The 15,812-nt window shown below is 47.0% G+C and overlaps 1 protein-coding gene across 4 annotated transcripts in view; it reads left to right on the forward strand.

The window, feature by feature from the left end:
* Positions 1–15,812, forward strand: part of FSTL4 (follistatin like 4) — a 209,931-nt gene that overhangs the window by 59,943 nt on the left and 134,176 nt on the right. For all 4 annotated transcript variants that reach the window (XM_035338646.1, XM_035338643.1, XM_035338647.1 and 1 more), the window contains exon 4: positions 7,782–8,030. In XM_035338646.1, coding sequence (XP_035194537.1) covers positions 7,782–8,030 — 249 coding nt within the window. The remainder of the gene's footprint in view (positions 1–7,781; positions 8,031–15,812) is intronic.

Genomic DNA, 15,812 nt, shown 5'->3' on the forward strand with positions numbered 1-15,812 from the left:
CACTAACCCAAACTCCGTTACAGCTAAGTAGCTTTAATACTTCTCCCTTTCCATGTCTTTCAAGCGAACGGCGAGTTGTACAGAACGCCGGCAATGCTCAGAAATAGGCGCTCTCAAAACCTTCCATGAACCCAGCCTGCAGCCGCCTGCTTTCCGTGGTGCTTTGTCCTGGGTGACAGGCAGCGGGGATGTATGTGCAGCTCCTGGTGGATTCTCTCTAGCAGCTTCTGTCCCTGAAAATTCCCGCTCCTCCTCTCCCAGTCCCCGTTAACGGAGCCTACAGATTTATTGCCTCAGGCTAAACCGAGTTGTCCCTGGAAGTGGGTTTGCAGGCTCACGCTCGCTTCCTTCCGAGGGCGAGACCTTCCCTGTGGTAGAGGCAGGTGACTGGTTTGGGCAGGTTATTTCTGGCCCCCCTACGTGGTGTGACGGGCTCGGGGTGGCTCTGCCAGGATTTGTGATTTGAGTGCTTGCCCTGTGGTGTTTGCGTGGTTAAACGCTTCTCCTGGTGGAGCAGAATAAAGCCCGTTCCTCTGAGTCACAAAGTACCTCCAAGGAACCCTGATAGCACGCTGGGATATGGAAGTTAGGGGAAGAGCTGGCAATAATCGTGGCTTTTTAGGTTGTACCAGTGCAAGCCTCCTAGCCGCGAGTGGAGCGAGTGGAAGTCTGGTTGCTCTGTCCTGTTACTGGCCATGTTTCCATACAGCTTGCACAATGTTTTTCAAGAAAGAAACTTCATTTGGAAGGTTCAAATGCACAAAGCAGACCTTAAAGGAAAGAGAATGTTAACGAAGGTGCTGACACGGGTACTGCTGCCGTGACGCTGTGAGGTCTCTGTCTTCATCACGTTGGATCCTCCTGCAGCGGCGGTTGTACGCTTTGGCGCAAGCCTGAGGATTTTTACCAAGAGCAGAATTCAAGAAGAATTAAATTAAGCTCAATGAGTATTAATTGCAAAAGCCCTTGGTCTATTCCTCTTCCAGCCAAAAATAATAGAAAAATGTTCTTTTTTGAGGCAAACCCAGTGAGCCAGCTTCTTCGTTTTGTTCTTTTTTCTTGGTGAGCCTGAGAAATGGATGCACGGCCTGGGAATACAAATAGTCAGGAAACCGGAGAACAAATCTTTCTGTCCAATGTGAGCTAACGTTTGGTTTGTGCATGTGTAAGGCAAAAATGAGCACACAGTAAACAAAACAATACCTTTCCAGTGAATGGTCTTATTGCAAGATAATGATTAAAAAAAAAATAAAATAGATTTCTGTGAGACTTTAGGACACTTTTTAGAGGGAAACATGGCATTTTTAATAATGCTAGTGATGGGTCAAGAACAAGGCGTCCTGTGATTTTTAAATTGGCGCGGTGAGCGATGGCCAAGCGCGTATCCATCCCCCTTACGCTGCAGCGTGGCTGATACGCCTGGCTCGTGAATTTTACCCCCTTCCAAATAGAAGTGGATGAAGCAAGGGTCAAATCTTTAAAAGTTTTGGAACAAAATGTTGGAAAAGGTGGAAGTGAGAGACTGCTGCCTTGCAACGAGCTGCGGGAGGACCTGTGGCTCCCCCAGGCTGGGACTCCTGAGGGCAGAGGGTCCGTGGGAGAGGTGAGCAGTGCAGGGCAGGCAGCCCTCGGGGGAAGCCTCGGGCGGTGTGTAAGGAGAGGGGAATGGGAATAAGCAGAAGGTAATGTGCGTGGATGGATTTAAAGCTTAATAACACAGACATCTGGAAGCATCTTGTTTGTTCTGCTTGCCTCTGGCAACTCCGTTGGTAATACAATTCGAGAGATCGCCAGGAAAACACGCCAGTCACCTGTAGTTCATTATTGGATTCAAACCTTCTCGCAGTTTCTGCCACAAGAACTTCATTGGAGGAAGAGCAGAAGGATGCACGACACTGTTATTGATTTCTCATATCTTCTATAGTAGCGCGGGGGCTTGCTGCGCTGGTCAGAGGATAAAAGAGCTGCAAACAAGAAGAGCGAGGTGGGTCCTGAGAGCTAGAGCGAAGGAAAGCAGGCAGAAGATTGATGAGAAAGATTAAAGGCACCAAGAGTGATTTTGAGCGGTGACCTGTGGGAATTTCTTTGCCTTCCATCAGAAGAGCGTAGTCTTCTGATGCACAACTTTGCCAAAGAAACCGAAGTATGAGTGTGATCTGTGCCCCCGCGTCTGACGCTGGGAAGTTCCTGCACTCTTCACACTGCAGCACTGAGACAATTAAATGTGTGGTCAAGCAAAATACATGTGTGCACGTGTTAGTACATGCTACCCAAATTTACTAGGGCGTGCACAGCATTAAGTGTGTGGGTGCCAAGGAAACATCGAGGCTGTGGGAGCCTGCGGGCAGCTCCTCCGCTGGCAGCAGAGCTGGGGACGCCTCTGTACCTCCCGCGCAGGGATAGTGGAATCACAGTGCCTTCAGGATGAGGTACCCATAAGAGATGACTGGATAAAAATCTTGATAAAGAACAATTTTGTGAATCGCCTCTTCAGCAGTTCTTCCACGATGAGGACAATCAAGAAAATTGTGCATGGTTGAGTTTTATGACAAGACAGAAATAAATGTGGTCTCACGTCAGCTGCTATTTCTTCTCAGAAATCTGCGTGTATGCTTTACATAGGTGGCATCTTCTGATTTCTGTCTTGACTCTTTTTTCATGTTAATACTCTTCATATACCATGATACCATCCCAAAATGTTATTTAATCACAATCTCATCCTGGCTAAATGGATTTGATGTAGGGCAAAAAATTGCCAAATGAGACTAGGAAGAGCGTAGTTACAGGACGTTTTCAAGTGCTTTTCCGTGGCACCACCTCTAATTGACTTTGTAGGTCAGATGGATAGAAAGTAACACTGATCCCGCCTTTCAGACATATGTGTTAATAAAGAAACTTGTATGACTTTGAGTGCTTCCTTCTATTATTTGCAGAATAACTGCATGTTGTTACTGAACTCCGCTTGATACTAAACCGCAGACAGGGATTAAGCAGTTCCCTTGGCGGTGGTGTCAGCACGGTGACTAGTGGCAGTGCTCCGGGTCAGGCTGTGCCTTTCCTTTAGGTGTCTGCGTTGGTTTTAAGAGCCCTCCCTGGAAGATCTGAAATCGTGTGGCCATTAGGGAGGCTTTGCTGTTTTTGTTCAGAGGAGGCTTTGCGTGTCATCCTGGCCTTTGCTTCGTGCAGAACACTAAAATGGGTGTGAGCGTGATGGATGTTCTGCCGTCACCCGCAGAGCCTGACGCATCCCTCTTGTCCTGCTTAACGGTGCCTCCCCTTGTTACCTACTGAACCTTGAAAGGGAATAGTTTGCATCCTTAGCAAAACGTGTACTTGTAGCACGTCTTTTCTGAATTTTCCTGCAGGACAAGTCACTGGTTTTGCTTTGTAAAAATAAGTTAGAGCACCAAAGGCTGGTGGCAGAGGGGATGACTGTGCTGTGGCCCTACCCCACACCAGGTGCCTCTCTGTGGCTTCTCTGCTTCTGCATTTTCATAGCAGGCATGCAATGAAAAACCGAGAAACACATAGAGCAGATAGTTACAAAACTCTTGCTTTATGTTTTATTTCATTGCTCTCCCAATAATATGCACAGCACACGCGTTTGCTCCCAGAACAGAAGCCAGGCGCAATAGTCACGCCGCTGAGCTTCTGTTACTTCAAGCCATGAGTTAGTCAAGGTGTATATTAAACATGTGCCGGGAAGAGAAGGTTTAAGGCCTCGTGCTGCAGCGTCTGCCTTTGTATTATCAGCCAAAGTGAAGCTGTGGCAAGTCAAGTGCATGGGAAGTGTCTAGACAGTGTTGTAGGTGCATAGCTCTGTGCGTGTAAATAGGCACCTGTAATGCACAAGCAAATCCACCTGGGTGTGTGCACAGTTCATGTGTACACCTGCGTGTACCAGCAATGCACATTTCTCAGTAAATAGTGCCTACAGGTCTGACATTTTAGCCCACAGGAGATTATTTAACGTAGCAAAGGAGAATGTTGGAACGCTGATGCCAAGATGAGGGAGGAATAGCTCCTTACCCATTGCCTCTCTGCTTTCCTTCGTGGAAGCAAAAAAGTTTGGAGACCGGATATTTTTGTGATGTCATGGAGGGTTTTATTTTATTGTTTTATGACATTTGTAAGGTGCAGCATTGCCTCTAAAGGATACGGAGCAGAAGCTTCCAGTTTTAGGTATCCCAGTCTCTGGTTTCCCGTAGTCAAAGCTTCCATCTCTGGCTCCGGTCCTGATGGAAAGTCTCAACGTTTTCCTCCAGCAAGAAAATTGGATGTCCGGCTGCCTGCAGGAGCTCACTGGTACTAGAAGGCAAACTGGCTTTTTAAACGCAAATGTAGTAATTTACATTTCTGTAGTGTCTAAGGAACTTTTTCTGAGCAGCCATATGATAGAGCTGCTTGGGGTTTGGTTTCGCTGTACGGGTGGTGGGTTTGGCTCTTTGGTCTGAACCGAAGTCAGCGCCCGTCACTGACCCAGCTCTCCTTGAGCTCTTGGGGAGTTTTGCTGAAGTAAGGAGCAGGGTGGTATTTGGGAGCAAAATAATTGTCTGATAGCTCAAGTCTGAGCTGTAACATGTTTAGTGGCATGTTAAAGGCAGGCAAGGTCTCAGTCTTCGTGAATTAATGAGCAGCCAAAGGGTGCGTATCCTCCGGTGTCTAAGCATTGCAATAACATCTTCATTTTCTTATTCAAGTCTTGCTTTTGGATGAACCAGCTTTGTGAAATTCCCGAACTCTGTAATTCTACCGCCTGTGCCAAGATTTTGTTGGTTTTCAGCCGGAATTCCAAATTTCTCCGGGGCAGCCAGAAACCAATTTGAGGCACCAAATGTGTTTGTGGATGTACGCAAATGGGCTTCCTCTCCCCATCAAGCTGCCTTTAATGTAATGCAACAATTCAGTCACTAGCCATGTTGGGTAAACTTAATTAGTGTTGAAAAGTGGCTTGTTTTGCCAGATGATCAATTTTTAACCTAAGTAAATGTCTTTCTTTGCAACTAATAAATTAAATAAATTATATTTTTCTTGTGCTGTGCAGTGGGGCTCATAAATTCCGCCAGCACTTAGCTGGTAGTTTCACTTGATTACCTTTCCCATTTCTGCTTTTAATAATCCTTGTAAGAGCGGGGAAGGCAGTCACTTCTAATAACGTGGCAGAAAAGCGGCGAGGGGCGGCACGCTTCGCTTTCAGTGGGCTTGGCCATCAGGATTGTGTTCTCCTCGCTCCCCTCGCCAACTTGCGGGTGCTCAGACAGGAGTTCTCCATCTGGGAACGCAGAAGAAACGGAACCGGGAACAAGAGGAGTGAGGCATAAAAGCAAGCAGGCTTTTTGTGGCTTCTCCATAGTAACCAGGCCGGTAATAGGAAAGCCAGAGTATTTTGTCTGTTTTAGAAGCTGCTGGTTAAACAAATCTTTGATGTATCATTAGAAAAAGAATTAAATTTCCATTGCAGCAGGAGTGGTGCTTGTTTGCAGTAATGCTAAGTCTGTGTTACAAATCAAAATACAGAAAGTATTCGAGGCTCCAGGAGGATTTTGCTGCTGCTGGTGCCTGGGGTGGCTGCTTGGGCAGGATGCAGCCACCGTGACTGAGGGAGAAACCCTTTGGTGAGGTGCTCGGTGCAGTCCTCAGTGCTAGGTTCGTGAGATCCATTTTTAGTGATCGGGACCGCATAGGAAGGGCTCTGCTATAGTTTTATCTGAATTACGTTTCTAGAGGCAATAATACCTCCTAAATCTTAATTTTAAGTATCAACAAGAGCAGTGTCAAAGCACGTCGGGTGGTGGATGAGCCAAGCACCTATGGGTGCAGGTCCCACCACCCGATGCTCGGCCGGGGCTCCTCGAGCCCCAGTCCCCCGTGCTGCTCCCGTCTAAGCACAGGCTGTGGCTGCAGCTGACCTTGGCCGTGAGGTCTCCCAGAAGTGACAACATTTGGATTCTTCAGGACGGTTTTCAGAAAGTCTGGAACAATAAGTAAATTAAATAAAGCATATTCAGATACTCCTTCCAGGGACCGTACTTTTTACACTTGTCAGAGATGCTGTGACCTTCTAGTTTATTATGAGTCAGGCAAAGTCAATATTTCTCAGCTTGCCAAGGTTGGAGAATTTTAATGAGTTATTGAGTCAAATAGTTAATCCTCCAACACCAGATTTTTTTCCCCTTTCAGATTTACAGTGATAAAAACACAAGCTTCAGGGGAACCGAGACAAATGGGGTTTTGTAGAGACTTTTGCTCGTCTTTGTGAACGCGCTTTAACCCCTTGGTTGCTAGTAGGTGAAAAAAAAGTGGATTCAACGCTGGGACACTTCCCAGTGGCATGAAGCGGGTGGGCAAACAGGGACCATGTGGCTGTGAGCAGGGAACTTAGCACAAGAAAAATGGGCCAGGAGGTTGAAGTAGCTAGTGCTGGTGCTCCTCACACCTGTTACGTGTAATGGGGAGGTCTAGGTAAGACTTGGTCTGTTCTCCTAGGCTGAATGCTTCTGCTCCTAGAAAAGCTTTTGAAGGGAAGAGCACCGGCTGTGTTTTGGAGGACGCTGTGGTGCTGTGGTCTCTGCAGGACCTGTCCCGCTGGGCGCTGCAGCCCGTCTGGAGCACTGTGAGACGCAGGACACACAGCACACACCAAAACGTCCCCGACAGCCAAAGCTGCAAGCGGTAAATACAGGCGATGGGTTTGCTTCACAACGGCCTTGCTGGTCCAGCCACTGCTGCTGGGGGCAGGCTGCGCGGGCTGGCAGCACGCTGTGTGCTACTGCATGTTTGTTCCTGCTTTAATTACGCCTTCTGCAGCATCCCGTTGTAATTCTCAACTTTGTGTACTCCAATTAGCATAGGATAATCTAATTGCCTGAAACTCTCTTCACTGAGTATAATGCGAATCATTTCTCTGAGCAGTGGCTTGTCTGGAGGTGCTCTGTCCTGCACGAATTACGGCGGTGCTCTGTTGTAAGCCAGTAAGGGAGGAAACTTCAGAAGCAGAAAATGTTGTAGTGCCAGGGCACTTCGTCAGCCTTTCGACAGTACCAAAAAGCAGATTGTACAGGAATATTTGGAACATATTATCCAATGCGTTTTTAAAATAAGTGATCTCTTCACATGTCATTTTTCAGACTGGGGGGATAAATATCGATGGTCACTTTGACATTGAGAAGTGTTTTGCTGTAATATTCTCTTGACTTCTGGGGGGGGGGGGGGGGGGCTTTTTCGCTTTCCTTGCTTCATGGGGGTTATTTCTCCATGACTGTCTTAATTTCCACTGAAATCCCTGCGAATTTTGGCCTCAGGGAAGTTCAGCTTCTGGCTCACAATTTGGCACTTAGATTCCCAATGCAGCTGTGGCTGTGTGGAGTGCTGGCACGTGGGGCACAGAAAGAAGCTCCTCGTGGGTTTGGAGTCTGCCAGAATGTTGACTTGTAGCGTTGCTTTCCGGACGCAAGTCATGCCCAAACGTTGGGCACTGAAATGCCCTCTTAGGTTATGTTCCAGGGTCTGGTTTTGCAGAAGCCTGAAAGAACAAGTGGCCCCGTGTCCACCGCTTTTCAGGAAAGCACTTCCAGCACATGGCTGGTGTTTCGATGACTCAGGGCTGGGAGATGTGAAGGCACTCTCCAGATTGCCGTCGTGCTGCTGTTCAAAGAGATGTGCTTTTAGCCTCGGAAACCTTTCAGCTCCTGCTCTTGGAGTTGTTGTGCCACTCACCACAGCAGACGAACACGGTCTGTTCGGTAACTGCTGCTAACGCCGACTTTCTCTGTTCTTGCCAGTGCTTTACGGTGAGGATGGCCTGCATGCGTCATGCGAGAAGAAGTACTGCGGCCGGGGGAGCAAGTGCGTTGTGAACAAGGACACCAATCAGCCCGAGTGCAGGTGCGTGGAGGACTGCAAGTCCAGCTACATGCCCGTGTGTGGATCTGATGGCAAGTTTTATGAAAATCACTGTCAACTGCATCGAGCCTCGTGTCTGCAGAGGAAGAAAATCTACATTATCCACAGCAAGGACTGTTTCTTCAAAGGTAGGGCGTCATTAAAAATGAATACTTCTGCTGAACTTCCATCACTCATCTTCCTGTAATCCTGATAAATGGCTGAATAATATGCTTTATTTCTAAGAGATTAATTTTTAAAGGATGGTTTATTCTGGGACTCCGTAGAACATAACAATGTTTAATGCAGCTCTTAAGGCCCTGGGTGTCATCACCCAAAACGTAATCAAACTGCGATCCAGTAAATAATTAACAGCAGTGTATGTATTGCGTGCGCTGTAGTTAGGCTGGTCAGTACTTACAGCTTCCCGTGTAATAACTTCTTAGGGGTTGATTCGTTTGGTAAGGCTGTGAACAAGACCAAGACATTATGAAAAAAAGTACGTGGTATTTAAAAAGTTGGTTGTGCAAATGAGGAAAAAAAAAATCGTAATTTTCTCCTAAAACTGAATGTGGGAGCTCAGTGTCAATTAGCTGAGCAGTACGGTTCACCAGCTGCTCTGGTTCACAACAGGGTTGGTAGGTGGGCATGCTGGGGGCTTTTGGGAGCACAGCTGATAACTGCACTTCGGCCTGCTTAGGGAAATGACACAGGCAAAGGAGAAGCTGTTGAGACTAAGTAAGCTGGTTGGAAAGTGTCCCATCAGAACAGAAGAACGAGAGGCAAAGAAATGGATGCTGGAGATGTGTTACTGCAGAAAATAAGGAGTGGTTCAGTTCGTTGCATAAATGCCTGTGTCCAGAACAACGCTCATCGTGCAGCTGTTCCAAACTGCTTGTTATTTTTGCATCATTTTTTCCAGAATAACTTATGCAATCTTTGGATAAACTTTATAGCCACATAAACGTGTATGTAGCATGTAGGTAAAAACAGGTATTCCTTTACTCTGCCGAATTCACTGGCTTACTGCTGAGATTTAGCTCACAGCAATATGGGTTTCTGCGAATAATAATTGGGTGTTTCTACCTAAAACTTCAAACCTTGCTTCGGATTTGTTGGTTCTGTTATGCCCATCTCGGGAAGCGGTGCGGTTGTTAGGAGTGTGAATGGAGGCCACGTGCAGGAGGAGGGATATGGACTTGGGCTTCGTGGGGCAGGGGAAGCCTCATATTCCCGTATTGCCTCTCCTCTTGTGCAGGGAGGCCCGAGCCCGCTGGGCATTCAGGCGTGATGGTGGCTCGGCTGTGATGTTAAAGGCAGTTCTGGGATGCACACATCGTCAGTGTGATGGGTACGATAGGAAATTCTGTTACCATCACTGCACCAAATCACTGCTGGGACGGAGTCCTGTGTCTTTTCCATCCATGTGCTGTAGGCTGTGTACCATCCTGTCACAAATCAAGTGGGCTGCAGTAACAGGAGCGTGTGATAGAATGCCAGGGAGCGGAGGAAGTCATTAAATTATTTTATTTCTGACGAGAGGTCTTACAAAGGCTTCACCAGAGTAGATCTTGAAAACCCATTGTCAAATAAAACTCCATATACCTACGGGAAGATTGGAGCGGCTTGTTGCAAATATCTCCAGTGACATTTACGTGATCAAATATGAAAATAATTCCTTTATCTCCAGCTCGATGGGCACTTCAGCCCCTGAGGAGTTAGGCTGCACGCACAGCTATCCATCACGGGCGCGCATTTACCACCGCTTGTGAGTGCATGGTGCTAGAGGAGCCTGTTTAAGGCAGAGGGGTCCTTTTAGAGAGCCTTTTAAACATACCCTCGTGATACCCTTGGTAGCTAGGAGCACATTACTGTTCTTGTGCCTTGAAGAGCTGGTGTGGTGTTAATCGTGGAAGAGGATCACTTAACGGCATGTTTGCAGAGACGGAATGTGAGCAGGTGCAGGTGAAGAGTTTGGGTTTTGGGGTTGGGTTTGCTTTAAAAAGGAGCATCTACAAAGGTTGCTTGGGCCTTGCTCCGCTCCTGGCATTTGTGTCTCTCGGTATCGAGTGGGATCCGGGCACGGACCTGGCTGGGAGCTGCCTCCATCCCTGAGTAGGAGGCAGGTGGGACTGCAGCACGGGAAAGGTCCTGGAGAGGTTGGGAGGGGAACTTCAGATCTTAACCTCCCAGCTGTTCACCAGCCCCCCAGCTCCCACGTGGTGCCACAGGTTTCCTTTCCCAAAAAGGGGGCTACAGACAGTTTGTTCATTCCTGTACGTAGCCTCCCTTTTTACAGCGATGTTTCTGGCCTGCGTTTTTATTCGTTCCTTATCACATACAGTGTTAAAGAAAATGAGTTCTCATTGCAGTAATCAGCGCCTCTGGAATGGCTGTATTATACCTAATGATACAGTGTCACGCTTGAATACTTCCCTGAACACACCGTGAAATGATGTCAGAAAGCAGTGGTTTCGTGTCCTGCTTTAAAGTAACCCTTAAACTCTTGCAACAGGGCACTGCCTGAATCTGCTTTTCAGCAAAATAAAAGCTTTATGGAAGGGAAGAAAGAAGTGAACCCTCTTCTCTTCCGGCATGAGTAAATAAAGCACTTTTCACCACTGTCTGCAGAGATAAAATGTAGGGGAAAAAAAAAAAAAAAAGACTTCAAGAGGGGCATAATCTGACAGAGTGGGACTGAGGAATATTTGGCTTCAGCTCTGGTTTCTGATGTGTGGTTCCCAGGTAACCTTCTGTGTGTCCTCTCGTTTCACTGTACCTTAGTCTCCTGTTTGTAAACCAAGAATGAATTATTATTATTTTTTTAATACAGAAATTCACATTAAGCTATTAATCTTGAGATTTATCCAGTAGCGTTGTAAATATAACATCAGGTGTAAGACTTTGCAACTGGAGAAAAATCTTAAAGGTGCAAAAGATATTTTCAGTCAAGTAGACAGTTTAATTATTTGAGTGTAATTAGGCTGATGAGTGGGCTCCCTCCTGTTTTATTGTCCCAGTTGCCTTCTTCCATTCAGATTTAAGGCCCTGCCCAGAAGTATCCAAGTGACACCGCAGGTAGCGTCTGTGTGCTCTGCCAGTTACCGGTGACAAAGTGGAGTCCAGCAGAGATGAAATGACCCCGGTTCCCTTCTTGTGACCGAGCTGGATCTATCCGCAGTAAGCTGATAACGAAGTGGACAGCAGAGAGCTTGGTTTTGTTTGTGGTCGGTCATTTGGGAAAGGATTGTTTGGGACTTCCAACACATTCATCGTATGCGAAGAGCGCAGTCATCAGATGCGTCCGTAGCATTGTGTGGCATCAATACGTGTGGTTTTGAGAGCAACCTGGAAAAGCACTCGTACGCTCGGTGAGCGTGGACCGGGTGTGGGCACCGCTGGTGGCAGCAAACGGGCAGATCGCCCCAGTCTTTGCCAGATTTCTCGGAGGGCAGCACTCCTCGGTTTGCAGACCTGGAGCTGGCCCTGCTGGGTGAGGCCGGCCAGGCGGATGGGCACGGTGGCAAAGGCACGGGGAAGCCTGGGGGAGCTGGGATGGTCCCAGCCATCATGGCCCCATCTCCACGGGCCTCATCCTGCACCCTCCGGTGCAGCACAGTTGCCTGTAGCTGCCCAGCAGTTAAAAATGAAAATACAAACGCTCTCAGTCAACAACACAACTGATAAATGGGTAGAAAAACTTCCTCTGGAGCTTAGAGCCCAAAGGAAAATAGTGAAAAGCAGAAATCCTGCATCCAGAGGTCTCAGGAGAAATGTCACTCCTACACAGAGCTGGTGGAGCCCTCCTTGATCGTTTTCACCAGGATGAAACGTAGCTTGGTTTTCCTGTAGGAAAAGGTTTTTGGTTTAAGTGCTTGGAGGTTCTGAGCAGGTAACAAAACGCAGAAGGATAAAAATCTTTTCCTCTTTGCCGAAGAGGAGAAGAAAGAAGTTCCTCTTCCCAAGAGCACTCCAGTAACTGAAAGCCAGAAAGATATCTGTGCTCATGATGACAATTGTCCCACAGATGTCCAAAATGAGCAGTTGGCCTGGATATGTTCCGATTTGAATAAATGCCTTGCATAATGCTGCTATATCATTTAGCACAGCGATTTGGACTACACTTTGCTTTTCTATAGCAGCAGTTCCTTTATTTCCACTTCTATTCATTTTTCTCTCCTTTTGACTTTTTACACCCACTCAGTCTCTTCCCTCATTTTTCTCTCATTATTTTTGGCCAGCGAAAGCTGCACACACGCCGCTCAGTACAGATTTTCTCCCCTTACCTCTTCTCTTTCTCCAGAAACACAGGAGCAATTTACTTCTCTAGCAGCGTAAATACACTAGAAAAAAAAAAAAAAAATATCTCTGTTTAGTGCTATGTTGTTCCATTTTCAGGATTTAGTAGTATTTTTCTCCCCTCTCTCTTTCTTTTTTCCTCCTCCCCACCTTCTTCTAGATCAGCAGCCCTGAAGTGCCTTGCTGTCAGTCGAGCCCCCGTTAGAGGAAGGGCAGCTGCATTATTGCCCAAGCCCATTCCTTATTTTCTCCGGTTCTGACAAACTCTCTTTATCCGGGTGTTTTGTGTGTTTTTTTTTCATAAAAAGCTCTCTTTTTCTGGCTGGGATTTCGAGTGGCTTTGCACCGCAGCCGCTCAGATTTAATTGGAGCTCTGGCGTGAGTTCTGTGCAGAGCAGTCGACCAAATTCCTGAACATTACATCATGGAAATGCCCTGTACCTGTGCTCATTACCCCATTCATTTTATTTCTTTTTATTCAGTCCAACTTCTAATAAATAATGTTATGAGACCTGACAGAGTTTTATGTGGAAAGATGCGGCATTATAGAATCAGGTCTGTGCTCTGGTATTCTAGTCCTGTTCTTTCTTCCTCCTAGCTCTCCCAGAATGTCAGCAGTAATTTTTTCAGTAATTTGGCGTCCTGTTATTTAAAACACACGCCTTTTTTCCTGAGGCAAATATTTGTAATTTTCCTTCTCACACCAGGTCACTTTATGCCCCGTAATAAATCATATTTTTGTACAGATTTGGGGTGGAAAATGGAAATAAATCAGCGTGGAAGACCAGCTGCCTGCCTTCCCTCCTTAGCATGCAGCCACACTGCTGGCGGTGAGCTTTGGGTGGCTGCTCACGTTTCGTACCACAATCCTGTACGTCGTCGTTCGAAGCGCGCGTGCCTACGTCTGCACATTTGTGCCCGCGTGTGCAGGTGTGCACGCTCCCTGCAAGTGCCTCGTTCTGCCCTGCTGTTGATGCACGTGGAGCAGAGGGGACAGAGCCAGGCTGTGTGCAGGCGTGCCCGGCGGGTGGGCACGGATGGTCGTACCGTTATGATGTCCGCGTGCATCTTTCACTCCCAACTTCTCGCATGTCTTTCCTCCGGTTCTCAAAAGTGTTTTATTTCCAGGTACAGAAAATGGTCGTCTTCTGTGTGTTGACAGAAAACTGTCAGTGCTTAGATGTTTTTTTAAAAAACAGGTAATTACAAACTTGGAGGGGAAAAAAAGCCAGGCTGATCCCTCATGCAAAGCATCAGCGCAGCAAGCTGGAGTAGTTACGAATCCAGCCTGGGGTGGCGGTGGCTCGTTCCTTTGGTGCTTTATTTATTGCCCATGTGTTTGTTCTGTGCTTTGTTACTCGCCGAAGTCATTGGTTCAAGAAAATAGCATTTCAAAACATCTCGGGGAAGGTGTTGAATGTTTCTCTCATTTAGCGGTTGTAAAGCAAACAGGATTGCAGGCGGGGCTGCAGGCTGCGGAGAAGTCCGCGCCGCTTAGCGCTCCGTGGCTTTCCAGCTGGAAAAGCCTGTGGGAGCTAACGGCCGATTTCCCAGCTGACAATTAATATTTGCCAGTTTGAACCCGCAGCACTGCTGACAGGCTGGTTTGGTGGCAGCGAGGTGGATGCAGAGCCACTGGGAGGTGTACAATTAACGCCCCGCCGGAGGCTGGGGGGTCTCCAACAGGCAGGACCCGCCTGCAATGAGCTTTTCAGCGTCCAGTGCAAACATATTTGGGGTTTCAAGTGTTGTAAAGAAAGGTAAGCGCTGTATGTAACAGAGGTGTTTGCTCTCACCAGAGCTGATACAGTTCTTAATACAATGAATACTTCAGGATTCCATATACCAAAAGGGTTTCTTGTTATTCCCATGCTGGTTTTTCAGCTCTCTCCACCGAGACTTCTGAGGAATGATCAATTTTACCTGGCTTGTCAGGTTGAATCCTCCTAAATGTGACTGACAGCTTAATTCCTTACAAACAGAGCGCATCCATCTTTGGGGTAACTCGTGGAACTTCTATTGATCGATGTGAGGATGCGAACACGAGGCAGTTTGCTCCTGGCTTTGGTAACAGGAATCCCGTAGGAGGATGTCGCAGGTTTTTAAGATTATTTTCCATACGTTTTCATTTTAAAAGACACTTGATCACTGCACAGCCTTAGCAGCTGAGATGGGAAATGAAAGCAGAGGAGGAAGAGGATGGAGAATCGAAGTAAAGGATGTGAGAGGAGACCCAGGGATGTGGCTTGCACTCACCCGTTGGAGCCCTGTGTCAGTATTTGCACTGCTGACCACAACCCTCAGTACCTCAGGGGATGTTTCCTTCATTTTTACCTTCCCTTCTCTATTGCTTGTATCTGACGCATGCCTCTAGTGATTTGAAGGCATTCTGGACTGTGTCCACGTCAGTTTTCTTCTCTGCAAACCAGGTTAATGTTATCTATTTTCCATGAATTCGGGAGCTTAAAGCACAATTAAATATTAAAGAGCCCTACGCAGGAAACATTAGAGAAAATCTTTGCTTTCTTACTTTGTTGAACTTTAATATTAGCTCTCACCATTCTACTGGCAATTTTCCAAACTGCTCATTTCTGGGTAGCGAGAAAGTGGAGAAATGCTGGAAAAGTGGGGCATGAGAGGATGAAGTCAGGATTAAAAAGTGACACGTTTACTGAGCCTGTGGATTGCTGAGTCTCCTGTACTCCTGAGAAGAAGTTACACGCTCAAAATTTCACCTGCCTTTTGTCCCAAATGTTAAGTTCATCTATTAAAAGATAGTGCTCTTCCCTGTAAAGCCTGTGCACATTAGACCATCCCTGTGGCACCAACCCTGCTACAGCAATAGCATTTTTCCCTGTTTATAGTTCCAGTTTTGACTCCCATGTTGCTTCCTCAGTAATTTGGAGAATTGGTCACGTGTCAGATGTTAAGAAAATACAGCTGTGTCTAGCTGCAGACTTCAGAGTGCGTTTTCCCAAGGGGTGCTGGCAGGGAGGGCTGCTCATCAAACCTAATTCTGGATGCTCCGTGGCCACACTCGGTTTTGCATCAGGAATCCTACTCAAGTCCTCTCCTGCAGAAGGGATATTTAGATTAAAGTTTTATTCAGTTGAATTTCTGATCAAACGGCTTCCTGAGATTTCTTCGTGTACCTATTGTTGTTACAAGCACCTACTAATGTTCAGCGAAGCGGTGGCAGGTGAATTTTAAATCATTCCTCTTCCTGAAACAAGTAAATCATTTGACGATGGTGAACACGCCACGTTCATCGCTGCTGACAGAGGAGCAATGAACAGCCTGAGAGATGCTCACAGCCAGCCGGGCGGTTGTCCTGCTTCGTTGGAAGAGTTGTAGGATGACTTCTGCTGGCTTTGGTGTTAAGATGCTTTTTCTGGGATGCAACCCTAGGTAAATGATCATGTTCATTGTATGGAGAACTGACGTTAATCTGGAGGCAGAGGTGCAGTGAGCAACGATTCCTGGAGGAAAAGGTTGTGTTTCTGTAGAGCACCATTGGAGTGCAAGGCTGATGTGTGTGTGTGTGAGCCCTCCCCCGAATGGACTTCTATTCTATAAAACTCTGCCGGGCCCTGCTCATTGCTCCGGCTCCTTCTGTCACTCCTGTTGCTGAA

This window comes from Oxyura jamaicensis, chromosome 13 (assembly GCF_011077185.1).
Source record: "Oxyura jamaicensis isolate SHBP4307 breed ruddy duck chromosome 13, BPBGC_Ojam_1.0, whole genome shotgun sequence".
In the NCBI taxonomy this organism is placed as follows: Eukaryota; Metazoa; Chordata; class Aves; order Anseriformes; family Anatidae; genus Oxyura; species Oxyura jamaicensis.